The 14,592-nt window shown below is 40.3% G+C and overlaps 1 protein-coding gene across 5 annotated transcripts in view; it reads left to right on the plus strand.

The window, feature by feature from the left end:
• The window catches only part of nrg2a (neuregulin 2a), a 76,514-nt gene that overhangs the window by 56,292 nt on the left and 5,630 nt on the right, over positions 1-14,592 (plus strand). For 3 of the 5 annotated variants that reach the window (XM_080866817.1, XM_080866821.1, XM_080866819.1), the window contains exons 4-9: positions 3,627-3,747; positions 8,428-8,486; positions 11,991-12,014; positions 13,696-13,798; positions 14,053-14,176; positions 14,284-14,411. In XM_080866817.1, coding sequence (XP_080722943.1) covers positions 3,627-3,747; positions 8,428-8,486; positions 11,991-12,014; positions 13,696-13,798; positions 14,053-14,176; positions 14,284-14,411 — 559 coding nt within the window. Of the gene's footprint in view, positions 1-3,626; positions 3,748-7,908; positions 7,986-8,427; positions 8,487-11,990; positions 12,015-13,695; positions 13,799-14,052; positions 14,177-14,283; positions 14,412-14,592 lie in introns of all 5 variants that reach the window. The other 2 variants (XM_080866818.1, XM_080866820.1) reach the window with 2 other exon arrangements.

The following is a 14,592-nucleotide window of genomic DNA, read 5'->3' on the forward strand; positions in this document are numbered from 1 at the left end:
CTCATTCCAGTTAGCTTACACAGGGCTGATCTTCACTTTGAACATTTTATAACAAGGAGTACAGCTAAGAAAATAGCGCCTTTACCCGTACCAGTATACCTTATTTTGGTTTATTTGGGTTTTTTTTAAGTCATTTATTTCTGTATAAAAATAATGTGATCTTAACAAATATAGGTTTCAGTTAGTTAAAATGTATCTAGCAGCCCTATTAGACAAAAAATATGTGTAATTTTGAGATTTTGCATCTGACTCTTTTTATGTGAAACAGCTCAACTAAGTGCAGGAAGTTGTTTTTTCGCTTTTCACTTTTTCATTGAAAATGATGACAAAGAGGGAAAAAAGGTGACTACTGTGGAACTAATTTGGTATGACCAGTAGCAAAATAAACATTGACAGCAGAACTTGTCCACGGTTCAGATATAGGCCTTGATCTTTCCTATGTGAAGTCTGCATGTTCTCCACCTCCCCGTGTGGGTCATCTGTTTTCCACCCGCAGTCCACCCACATGCACGCCAGGTGGACCGTAGATTATCTGTGACTACGAGTATCGTGGCGTCCACCCGTCCTGTGGAGACTGATGATCTGTCTACGACGCTCCTCTGATTTCCACTGGTGCATTCTGGGAAAGGTTGCAGCCTTGTGCAGCTTGTTTGTCCACATGTTCCTGCACAGGTTTTGCACTTGAATCCTGCACGAAGTTTCCATTTTGAGCGTGGGAGGTTTTTTTGGTTTTTTTAAAAAAGGGTTTGCCCGACAGCTTTTTCTGATTTTTTTTCCCCTCTTTTTTTAATGAAGTGTTTTACGAACCAGTCCTCCAAGTGAGACATCAGGTGATGAAGTGGTTCTGATCAATGGGTAAACCTGGAAATATTTTAGGAATATTTGGACCTATGATAATAAATAGGTGTGGTGTTGTCTTGGGAGCATTACTTTTTTTTAAGGAATTTTGGCAGAACAGCGTGACATCGTAAATTTACCGTAGTAAAATTTTACCTCTAAAATGAAATGCTAGGTATAAATAACACCTTTTATCGACTTATCTCATCGCGATTTAACCAAGTGGATTTATGTCTTTGTTTGTTCATTGAATGGATGGATGTTGTACTTTATTCACAAAGTAATTTTTGCCCAGCAATGACACGCTATTTGATATATTTTGGTATACTGCATGTGTAAAGAACAAAACATTTTTTGGTTATATAGTGTTCTGATTTATTCGTGCTCTTCACTCATACTGGCAATGACGCACAGACTGATATCATTTGTTTGCTTCTCTATCCTAATAAGCATGGGAATTAACCTCTAATGTAGTAGCCAAACCAGAGGTGAGCTTCTGCAGTAAGCAACGCACTTCTCCAGCCGGAGGGTATAGTATGTCTTTACGGAAAACAGCCAATCTGGCATGTGAAGAAGAACGTTTTCACGGGACTCTATGTACTAGATTAGATTAGATTAGATTAGATTAGATAGAACTTTATTAATCCCTCGGGTGGGTTCCTCTGGGAAATTCGATTTCCAAAAAAGCACAGCACCGACAGAAGTTACAGAGTTACAGAATATTATATATATATATATACACACACACACACACACACACACACACACACACACACACACACACACACACACACACACACACATATATATAAATACAGAGACAATATAAATAAAATATACGAAGGGGATAAATAGAATAAATAGGAATAAAAAAATAAAAAATAAAAATACAAGTGAATTGCACATTTCAAGTATTGAGGTCTATTGCACTGTTGACTATTTACAAAAGTATTGCACAAAAGGTATTGCACAGTGAGGTGAAGAGGCACTACAGCTTAGTTGTTCCCCCCTCCTTTGTCCTCCTGTTTCCCCTCCCTCTCCCCTCCAGAGAGGAGTTAAACAGTCTGATGGCGTGTGGGACAAAGGAGTTTTTAAGTCTGTTAGTTCTTGTCTTGGGGAGAAGCAACCTGTCACTGAACAGACTCTTCTGGTTGTTAATGGCCGTGTGCAGAGGATGCCTGGCATTGTCCATAATGTCCATCAGTTTCTTTAATGTCCTTTTCTCTGCCACTGTCACCAGAGTGTCCAGCTTCATGCCGACCACAGAGCTAGCCCTCCTGATCAGACTATGTACGCCCTATTGCTTTGTTCAGCATTAAGAAGATATATAGCAGCCAGGTGCTGCTAGTCAATTGAACATGATTAATTGATGTTCAGTTAATGTGTGAGCACCTGTATAAAAGCAGATGTTTTGGAAGTTTGCTAGTTGCTAATGTTAACAGTAAGCTATAATCTTCCTAGAAGCAAATGTCCCAGCAAATACTTCAGAAGAACAGACTGTGCAATGTTTAGAGAGATTGGAAAAAATCCAAAACTAGATCTCAGACTCCAAACCTGAGTTGGCATGTTAACTGGTTAAGTTCATGGCAGTACAATACACACACACACACACACACACACACACACACACACACACACCTCATACGCACTGTCACTGGTGGACCATGACCACCTCTATGTATCGGTGTTCTAGACTAAATGTGAAGCCATCTGTCTGACAGCTAAAGCTTGGCAGAAAGTGGGTTTTGCAATAAGACAATAATCCCAAGCACAGCAGCAATTCTGCAACAGAACGGCTAAAAAAGGACAAGAATCAAGATGCTACAGTGACCTAGTCAGACCAAGTTCAGACCTTCACGCGATTGAGATGCAGAATGACGTGAGAGACTGATAGAGGCTGGGATGAAAAGTATAAAAGTATAGGATGCAATTAATTCAAGGTATTGCTGCTAAAGATGTTTCTACAAGCTTCTGAATCAGGGAGTGTGCTTAGTTTTCACAGGACTGACATTACTTACAGTAAACCCAGTGGCTATGCTTGATAAAATGAGTGTCAGGCTGCTGAAGCCAATATATTGTCAGTGTAAAACTCTTACCAGCCGAAGACTTCTCTATGCCTAACAGCCACATTCTCCCAAGGTACTAACATCGTCTGACAGCAGGTACACAATTTCCATCACATGTCAGTATCTGACATGTGAGGTGCACTCCACCCTTCTCAAGCCCAATCCTGCCACAGTGAACCTTTCTCAGCACTCTCATTCCTCTAAACATCCCTATTTTGATTCCGATGAGCAGACTTCATCCCAAACAGATATCTGTTCAATGGGGGGGATTAAGTGCAGATACATGACATTTCAGGCCACTCCAAGGACCTGAGTCGAGGCATAAACACCTCCTACGCTACTTCAGGGAAATATTTATCTTTGCTCATAGAACTTGTTGAGATAATGTCAACACTCCTTTTGAGAAACAATTACATTTGTACATGAAAGACTAAGAGTCCTTGTGGAATTACAAGTGTGGCATTTAAGTAACTCTTTAAGAAAAACTAGAGATACACACATAAAAGTCATATTAGTCTTGCAGAGATACAAGAAAAACTAACAAATTTTTATTAAATGAAAATCCTCTTCATGTTCATTTATCATGACGTTTCCTTGTTTTGACTGCAAATTATTGTTTATTCATCTGGCTGTGGCTATAAAGGAAATAAAGCTGACGTTATAAAGGATCCACTGGGTCAGCTGGAGGTAATTTGTCATTTTCTTCTCTGTGTTTTTTCTCAGTGACCACAACGCTATCTCCAGGCTCAGGCCATGCCAGAAAATGCAACGACACAGAGAGAGCCTACTGTGTGAATGGCGGCGACTGTTACTTCTTCCATGGTATAAATCAGCTTTCCTGCAAGTGAGTAATCTCTTCTATCCTTTTCTTTTCAAGTATTTTTCTTCTTGGCCGTTGTTGTTTGACAGATGTTTTGTCCCACAGTCCAAATTAGAGGCTCTTTTACGGCATCTTGACTTTAGATAGCTGAAGATGATTATCAACTACAAGTTTTTACCTTGCTTTTTGTTTTTGTGGTATAGCTCGATTCCCCTTCCTTCTTTCAGCAGCAGCAGCGACGCATCACAGGAATATGCTGCCAGTTTGTCTAACTACCCACCTGTTGTGTATTTTAACACTCATCCTTTTAAGTCATGTTTAGTGTACAGGAGGGCCGCACATTAAAAGGCTTTTCAAAATGTCATGAGTCACTGGTTTAGTCGCGAGCAAATATTTATGCCTGTTAGAGGCCCCCAATGAGGTAAATAGAATCATTGCTTACATTTGGCAAAGGGGATCAAGACCTGTGTGTAAAGTGCGTTGGAGGAACCATGCATCTTAGCTTTTCAGGAGGAAAACAGGTTGACATTATCACGGAAACAACCTTTTTTTTCTTTGACATTTACATGTGAGTTTGTGTTAGCCTCGAAATCAACATTATTTGGGACCATGTGCACGAGAGGTTAAGCTAAACAAGTGGTTTTCTTTGTAGAGGACTAACAGTTTTTGTTGTTTTTTAAAAATTTATTTTAAGAGATGAAACAACCACTTTCTTGATTAGTCATTTAGTAATCAGAAAAACGCCCTGCAACTACTTGCATTAACTATTACTCATTTTTAGTCATAAAAGCCAGATGTTCACTGGTTTTAGATTTGGGAATGACTGTTGGCTGGTTATCTGCTGCTATTTTAAAATAAAATCATTGATTTTGGGCTGTAGATCAAACAAAACAAGCAATTTCAAAACCGTTCCTTTGGAAACTGTGACTGTTATTTAGAGTTTCTTACATTTATTGGACCCAAATACAGTTGTATTCAGAATTTTATTTACACTCAATATGGGCATGAACGTCATGGTAATTTTGGCTTTTAATGATTTAGTTGAACAACATACATCTTTGATGACTTTAAAAACAAATATTTGGTGCACAAGTTTAAATTTATGTAAGATTTTCACTACCTTTCCTACGTACATTTGGTTAAATGTACATTAGAAAGTTACACCTCAATCAGACACTTTTGGTAGCAGTTAACAACCTGGATTAATTCTGTCTGGATATTTGACCACTCTTCTTGGCAGAATTGGTAGAGTTTGTTTAAAGTGGTTGGTTTCCTGGCACAGGCCCAACTTTTAACTTCACTTTTTGATGTGTCTGTGGGATCATTTTCTTGTTGGAACATGCAACTGTCTACACGTTTCAACTGTCTAGCTGTTGATCTAAGGTGAAGGTAGCAGTCCTACTTCTATATTATTCCATTCACTTTGTGTAATCTACCACTGCCACTGGTGAGTGCATGTAAACCTTTGAGCACAGCTGTATGTATTAGTTAATCAAAAGGAAAAAAAATAGGTTACCTTAGTTGTAAAAATCAGTTAAACCTTATTGTGTAGTTACAAAACAAATGACATCTGCTTGCATTGTTGTCAGATATTCTGATGTATTTTCTCTTCAACCATATGCTAACATAATCCTTTTGGCTGATTTGATATAGAGCTGAAACACTAGCAAGGCTTTCTGTGCCCAGTTGGCCGCAGGAAGAATGCTCGACGAGCAAGCAGGACATGGCTGCAACAGCCGTTCAATACGCTGTGTACAAATTGGAGGCAGCAATAACTCAATTGCTGCAGCTAATTCACTCACGGCTGGGGCATGGGTCCAGAAAAGTTGGATAATGCAGTGGTGAAGGCCTGCAGGGATTTGTTGCCCCACAGCCATCTCATTCAATATAGGCCAGGCTTCAGTGGGTATTACTCTCTGGCTAAACAAGTCCTGCAGACAGCTAGTCCTACTTTTATTCCCAGCTCCTTCACTTTCAGATAGAAACTTTTAGGTTGAGGTAAGGTGATGTGATAAGGTGAAATGATGTGAAGAGTGTTGAAAGTTGAAACCTGCTGTTATTTTCATGCAAAGCATGCATAATGTGCAGAAAAAAGAACTGTATTTGTTAGTTGTGTACATTCAGTCAGGACCACTGCAGCCAAAAAGGGAAAATAATTATTTCCATCTGCAGGACTCTGGCGTGCAGAAGATTATTAGTATGGCTCTAATCTGGGACTTTTCTACACTTTTAGTTGCTTACAAGGAAGGTGAAAGCAACTTAAATAGGTACCTCATATGAAATTTGATGATTGAACATGCAAGAATATCAGCTTAAGCATAAGGTGAAAAAAGCTGGCAGTGAGATCTTCTGATGTGCTTGGATTGCAAGCCAATCTTGACATTGTGGCTTCCCTCAACTAATTATGTGCTTGTTATATTTTTGAATCAGCTGAAACGGCTCGAATAAAGGTGCTCAAAATTTGACTGAGATGGTTTTAAATCGGGCGTATACTCCACAGGTCTCACAGATCTCCTGGGTAATGCTCGTTACAGATACCTGATTTTTTTTTTTCTGTCTTTCAGTTTGCTTCCTACTGTCTGACCAGTGGTCCAAATCCAACAAAATTACGTTTATAATGATTCAAAACAAGGAAAAGCAGCAAACCATCAGAGACACAGTGATTAGAAGTTTTACTATTATGTAATAAATTGACTGTTTCAGTTCTATACATGATGATACAAGTACAATGAAAGTTGTTGAACAGAAGTGTCTTCCTAAGAGAACGATAGTTATCACTTCTTTATGGAACTTATTAGAAGGGTAATGAGTTGAGAAAGTTCAGTGTATCTACAGTTTGTAGAACATTTTCATAAACATTGCAAAGTGTTTGTTTTCCTCCTGAAAGTTACATGTTTATTTTCTGCACCTCTGTGGTCATTTGCACCCCGTGACAGTTTATTTCCTTCATCTTTCAGCCAAGTTTCCTCGACCTAGGTGGCGCAATTCCCCCCCCCGCCCCCACCCCCACCCAGTTAAACACCATCACTCAGGATGAGTAACTCATTGCCGAATATTTATGGTGCTCCCAGGAGGCACTGTGTGGACCCAGTAAATCACATTTGTTGGATCAGTGGTCTAGTTGTGGCTCTGGGTAGATTGTTGGTGGCCCTGAAAAGACCAACTTCTCATCCAAATTGAGATTATAATGAGGAAATGTGGTTTAACCCAACGCTCCTGATGGTGATGATAGTCTGTCCTCAGTAACAAAAACCTAACGCAGCCACACATTTGAAACTTTGGTCTTGACGCTGACTTCAAAGAACAGCTGAACACATCCTCGCGTGTTTACCAAGAAACATTTACATATTCATTTTTTTTTCCTTTCCAAGCTGGAAATTAAAATTTGGGATTTTATTTCCTTATTTCCTGATCTGACTGCTTTAACACTCTGTGCTCTGGTATCAGTTATAAAACAGTCACGTTTGCAGGTTATGGATACATCCACAAGGATTCCAACAGGCTCCAAGAGAAAGAGAAACATTTCCCAACTTTCAGCTCTGTTTCACTGCTTTCCAAGGAATGATTTATTGATTACCTATAAAACATTGCCTGGTTTATCCCAAGCTACATTCTTATTCTCCATACACTCGTGAAAATTGCTCTTCTCTCATCCCATAGACAGAGTTCAGAAAGCCATGGGACTGTCAGTATCCTGAATCACATTTATCTCTTTTTATAAAAGCCCATATTATTATTATTATATGTCATTATATATGTTTTTTTTTGGTTCTTTCTCTTTTCTTCTTCTTTTTTAATTCCTCTGCCAAGATGAGAGCCCAGGCTGAAGTATATTTTTACCCTTTTTTGTTTGTCAGTGTGTCTGTAAGGGGGGGGGGAGCTGCTAGCTTATCAGAGAGATGCAGCATCTGCTAAGCATTACATTTTTGTGCAGATTGAGATCAATTTAAAACTGCGAAATTGGGCACGTTCATCAGCAGAGGATGCCCTCCTTGCTTTGTTTGCACTTTACTGTGAGTTTGGTAGCAGTTTTTTTGTTGTTGCTGTTACTTGTTTTGTTGTGTGTTTAAACATGCTGTGACATTTTGCAGAAATGTGTGTGAAGGGATTCAAGCCCCTGAAATCAACCTCACTCTCTGTGTGTTTTTTTTTCCTTTTCCATAACACTTGTCTGCTCCTTCCCAGATGTCCGGATGGATACTTCGGCCCTCGATGCTTACAGACTGAGCCACTGCGGGTGTACATGCCCAATCCTTTCAAAAGTATGTTCAAATGATATGAGCAGCTGACAACAGAGACACAGTTGTCACTGGATTACCTCTGTGGACTCTTGCTGCCCTCCTCATCCCCCCCACTCCCCCCCCCCCCCCCCCCCCCCCCCCCACCAGATCTCTTCCTCTTTCTCCTCCTCTTCCTCCTTCTCAGGTCAACACGCATTGAGCTGTGCACTACACCATGCACACGATGGTGTCATCCAAAGGGAACACTCTGCTTCTGCTGTCTGTAGATGTTCTGTTGTTCTAATTCTGTGTCTCTCTTCCTCTCTCCCCCCTCTTCTCCCCCCCTTCCCTTCTTTCTCACTTTTTCTTACTCACACTGTCCTTTTCACTCCACTCTCTCCCCCTCTATTTTCTTCCTTTCTCTCACTCTTTCACCACCCTCTTCCTCCTTCTCTCTTTCTTCGGCTTTGTTTCTTTCCATCAGGTGTCCAAATGACTTTACTGGTGATCGCTGTCAAACCTACGTTATGGCCAGTTTCTACCGTATGTCAATTTCCTCTTCTGTCACTGTCAGTCTGTCCTCATGTCACGCGTGCATGCTGGGTGTAGAGACCGCATTAATTTCCTGTTATTACCTAATAGTTTTGTCTGTGTCTGCTCTGGTGACTCATTCACAAGCTGGCATAGATTAGTGGAGTCTGTTACTGTGTTTGGTCTGCATGTAATATTGTGTGCCCTTTGACTCAGTGCAGTGCGTTGCATGCGCATTCGCAGAATAAGAGTTCGTAGCGAGGCCGACAGCAGCGAGTCAGGGTGTGAGTTTGCTTTGTGCAAGTTGATTTGCACATCGCAAGTTGCATGTAACGACACAGTCTAATGGCAAAATAATTACAAAAGGACTTTGTTTAGCCCACTTACTAATGATGCCTGTTCTCGCAATCAGCTTGAAACATGCAAGCACGTTTGACCCTAAGTAGAGCTTGTATGGAAAGCCAGGCCCAAACAATTAGTCGCAACTAACAAGCATGACAAATGACTGGCTCTATCAGGTGGAGCACTAACTGATAACAGCAAGCTTGTAAAGAGCCCTTATTTGAGAGGCTGCAACCAGCTGAAGCTGAAATGATGGTGCATTTCTTTCTACTAGGATTTATTAACTATTGATAAACAGGTGTGAAAGCGTAACCGTTATCATCAATATAAAGATCAAATATGAAAATGAAAAAACAAAATCACACTGATTTGATTTGATGTCGGAGATAATCATGGATTCCAAAAGAAAAGGCCCACTTACCGCAAAACTTTACAGCACCTGCCTCGCATTAGTTCAAAATTAGCCAAGATGGTAAATGTGAAGCACTATTTGTTTAACTTTGAGACCAGTGGATAACTTGCGGAGGACCTAAATCACAGCCAGCCTGTAGAAAACACTAAGCTTTGTTAGGTCCACACAAGAACATTTAGCCAATTACATCTGCTATAACACGCTGATCCAGAAGAAACAAAATGGTGTTCGCACGACAGATAGTCCAAACACTGTACTGGAGTGCCATGTCAAGCAGCTTTAGTAGCCTGGGGTTAGAGAACTAAACCCTGCACCATCCCACACGGCAACATCTGCAAACACATCTATCAACTGCGTTGTTATACTAAGATTAGAGGACGTTTTGTGGACAACTATGGCCTGATTGATATTGCCCTTAAGGGTTTTAGCTTTAAAAACCAACCACATGGTGGGGATTCTTGTGGAGCGTTTAAATGTCAGTATTACTTGATTGGTGATTACTTGTACAGTGAGAGACGTGACATTAATGAAACGTAACGACTGAAATTTCAAAAAGTCTGGACTTGATTCTTTAGGGAAAGCACTGCATGCACAGGGTTCAAGTATAAAAATGATATATAATTAAATCCAAAGCCTGTCATTTATGCTGGATAATGGCAGCATCATGCCTTTGCAAGCCCATATGGTTGCGATTTAATGTAACATTGCATTCAGAAAATAACAAACTGCATCTGCGTTTGGAGTTTCCTAATGCTCATCCCTGTAGTCTGACTTTTCAAGCTTACACATTCTGTTTGTTGTATATTGGCACAGAGTACAATACCCCCAAAAAACCCCTTCTTAAGTACAAGTAATTTCATCTCACATTAAGTTGTAATGCACTGTGCTGAAATTGCTTGTTTTTCTGGCAGAGCAGACAGTGTTGTGTGGGAGCTTTTTTTTCCTCCCCCGTACACTCACACACTTTTTCTACATTCTGTTTAACTTCAGCGCAGCTGTGCATCAAGGACAGCGTTTATTTCCTGTTCTCATCCAGCTACACAAGTACAGACCAGCCTTGTATTATTTGCTTTGCATGGTTATACAACCAAGTAATCAAAAAACAGACAGAAGATGATAAAAACAAATAGTAAAACAATGAGAGAGAAAAAAAAGCGTGCACCCTCTTTCCGTTACAACACTATCATGGGAACAGCTTGGCTTTTAGTCTTTACAATCAAGTAGAACTGCTAAAATTTTAGTTTAAAAGGCAGACCCTTGTGCTCACGCACATCCGTTTCATAGTTAAAAACCTGCGTCCCGAAAGGGGCACCTCCCATCCCCAGGAGATAAAAAAGAGAAGGAGGATGGCTTTTTTTCTCCTCAGCCATAAGTGCTTGGATTAAATAAGAGCATGTTGTCATAAGAACAGCTGGGAATTGCTTTAGCCCAAGTAAAGCAAGTGAGGAGCCAGAAATATGGACTTGCTAGCTGGTACGACATCCCTGTGGCCTCTATCTGCCATACAATATAAAGTCAAGCCATAATTCTTCTTATTCTTCATGATTATTCCAACACAGTGCACATACACTCCTTTTAACTTGCCTGTTCATGTGATGGGTGTGTCCTGGAATTGACAGTGTTGCATTTTTAGAAAGCAGAAAACTGAAAGCACAGGTAATCTCGGTAGATGACGCATATTTTCCCAAACAGTTGCTATGCACCTAATATCCCATTCCCTTTTAGGATTTTGTTTGGTTATGCAATGATATGGCGCTCCATAAAACATAAACCTCAAGACTTACTTGTAAAACATAAAACTGTGGCGCAAGATAAATACAGTCCCTCAGAAGTGGCTGCATGCTTGGGCAAAATTCTGCATCATTGCATTTGGAAAGAAAATAAGCGGGGTTAATTCAGCCCCCTCACGTGCCGCCGGAGACGCTACGTGTGATTATAAATGGAGACTGAGGATGACAAAGCCGACAGCGGTAGTGACTCCAGGCAATCTTTGGTTGTTAAGATTACGAGTACGTCCTGTTTGTTTTTAGAGAGCCGCAACTATTGGTAACAGATCCGCCACGAAAGCAGAACAGGCTTAAATAACCCTACACCTACCACAGTGGGTGCATCTATAGGATGTGCTCACCACTAGCACCTGGTTGCTGTCAGGGATCAGCCTTTTATAGGAGTAATAAACACTAAGCGACTCACACAGGGCCACGTCATCTCTCCTTTGATCATATCTGGAAACGTTCCCTTTACTTGGCACTGCATTATTACTGAATTGGACCAACACAGCAACTGGTAACATGTATCAAAAAAAGAGCGAAAACTTATTACTTATTGTAAACTTACTGTTAGTCAGCTTTTTCAGCTAACTCAAAGAAAATTACAAAAAAAGGAAATGATCTTGTTGAGGCCCCGTATGCTGAGATATAGAGTGGATATAATTTTCAAGCAAGAGCAGAATATTGTAGTTTTATTAAGAGTATTAAAAAGTAGTAAAAAGAAATCAAAAATCCCTTTATTAGAATTAGTAGTAGTGATATGTGGTAGTGATACTGATACGTAGTGTGGTTTGAAGTGTGTGTTGCATGCTTGTGTCTCGTCTTAGATAGTACTGACCGTGTCGTGCTGACAATGACCAACAAGTGTTGTGTAATGCCAATTTGTACTTGCTCCACTTCTATATTAGAAGGTGCCGCTCTTAATCTGGTCTTTTGTTTCTTGTGTCTCTCCCCCCCCTCTCCCACCCACCTTCCAACTCTCTGCAATGGCAGAGCATCTTGGGATTGAATTTATGGGTATGGAACAATCCATTTTGATTCTCAGTGCTAGCATAGCTACTAAGATGTCGTTCATTTTGACATTGCTCGTGTTCCGTCTGTGGTGTGACCATATCGTCCCCCGATTAACAAGTCGATCTCTCAAACAATCATGCCATGACTTATTACGGCGACGAACCCTCAGTCAATGCAACTGATCCTTCATCAAACATCATTAACATGGATGTAATCACCTCCACCTCTCATTCGCGTGCAATGGAAAAATACCATTAACTCAGTTTCCATCTCACTTACAAGAGCATATTTTCCCCTTGGACTTTAGTTCCTCATTCCATCTGTAACAAGCATGATCTGTCATGTTTGGAGCTATACCCAAGGATTTGCTCAATATTAGGATCTATCTTTCCGACCTTCTTGGTCTCATTTCTAGCGTCTCTTTTTTTTTTTCTTTGATATGCCACCTCAGTCTTTCTTTTTATGTGTGATCCTGACCATGCCTCTTACATCATTTCGTCATTAGTGTAGCTGAAATGTAATGTCGGAGTATAAAACATGACACGTTTCTGGTTTGGATCATCCTTCAGGGATGCTGTAAAATGCTGTGATGTGAGCATGCCATGCTATATTTAGAACCTACACTTTCTCCTCTATCAGACACTCTTTCTGCCCTCTTTCATCGTCAGCCTTTGTTTCCTGCTACCTTTTCCAGAAAAGTCCTCTTGTGGTTGGGAGTATAAAATTAATAGTAGATCTCGCTGCTTCAACTACACAAGTGCACTCTAGTAGTAGACCATAAGTGTCATTAAACTAACACAAGTATCGTTTCCTCTGTTTCAAATTCAATATCAGTGGCTAAAAGCAATATTGTTGAAATATCACTGAGTTTGCAGCTAAAAATAAACTGACTTCAGTGATTTATTTATGGCGTCAGAAGGTTGACACAAATTGGTATGCTGATGTAAAATGGCTACTGGTGAATGAAAGGAGGAAACCTGAGATGGTTGCACAGATTCAATTCATTCTTATTACATTATTAATTGGGGACTACACTGCCTCCATTATTTCCCCCCAGGGGAAACAAAGAATCTACGTCAACCTTTTACAAGCTCTTCTCTGGAAAAGCAAAAGCATCAATCAAATTTCATCTTCATTTCATTTCTAATTTCTCTTGTTTGACAAATTTTTTTGCAAAATTGTTGTGATCTCATCGTTGTGTTTCACTGAATGCCTGAGCAGATGATCGCTTCTGTAAGTGAGTGAGTGAGATAGTAGACCACCAAAGACACCAAGACTAAGACTTGTTATTGAATATTTTTCATTTTATCATGCATGGTGCAATTTAAAATAGCTGGTTTTTAGAGTTGTTTGATCGAACAGTCTAACTCTCCAACAGTCCAATGCCCTTCCCCCACCTACGCCGCCTTACTGCAGCGCAGGGAGCAGCAGCAGCATCTGCTGCATTTGTGATTATGCAAAAGAAGAGGTTTAAGTGTGAAGGGAAAGGGGGGATGATGCTTCATTCTGCTCAGGATTTAGTAAAAAATAAAAAAATAGATGTGTAGATGTGACACCATAACCACCTTAAAGAAAAGAAGCTAATTTTTTTCCTCTGTCATTTCTGTGTGCGTGTGTGTGCGTGCGTGCGTGTGTGTGTGTGCGTGCGTGTGTGTGTGTGTGTGTGTGTGTGTGATGTTGACAGAGGCAGAGGAACTCTACCAGAAAAGAGTCCTGACAATCACGGGTATTTGTGTGGCTCTCTTGGTCGTGGGCATCGTGTGTGTGGTTGCCTACTGTAAAACCAAGTAAGTCCAGATGATGAATGATTTCTGAAGATGTACTCCTGCTCTTTAATTTAATAAATATACAAAACCGTAAATATTCGTGTACTTCCCAGTCCTTGTGACATTCAGCAGGTGGAAATGATAGATTATGTCTTAAAATACACCCTTACTTTATTAGGCACGTTTAAATAGTTACTGTAGGTGTTACAGTAAATCAAAAAGACTTAATAAAAGGTGATTAAATAATAAGGGAATGACCAAGATGTTCTCAACAGGAAACAAAGAAACAGGATGCACAATCATCTGCGACAAAACATGTGTCCAGAACATCCCAATCGTAACTTAGCTAATGGACCCAATCACCCAGGACCCGGCCCGGAGGATATCCCTATGGTAGATGTATGTTTCCGAGGATTCCTTACATTATTGCAGTACACACAGACTAATTTACACCACATGGATTTTGTTCTTTACAATCGTTTTTGTTTTTCACTCTCCACCTGCAGTACATATCAAAGAATGTCCCTGCGACTGAACGTGTTATACGGCCTGCTACAGAGGGCTCATTTCCTGCCAGTCATGCCTCTTCCAGATCTCACAACTCTTCCACACGAGCTCATTCATCAACTCACAGGTGAGCATCCAGCACGTGCGTCATCATAACTGCCTCTTGCAAATAGGGAATCAATCACAAAGTGATAGAAGAGTTTGATTCATCGAGACAAGTTCCTATATTTAAAGGGCACACTCGGTTTTAGTTGATCATTACAATCCGATGTAAGTAAATTGTTAACAGTGCAGAGTATCTGAATAGA

Source organism: Rhamphochromis sp. 'chilingali' (assembly GCF_963969265.1).
Source record: "Rhamphochromis sp. 'chilingali' genome assembly, chromosome: 19".
NCBI classification, from domain to species: Eukaryota; Metazoa; Chordata; class Actinopteri; order Cichliformes; family Cichlidae; genus Rhamphochromis; species Rhamphochromis sp. 'chilingali'.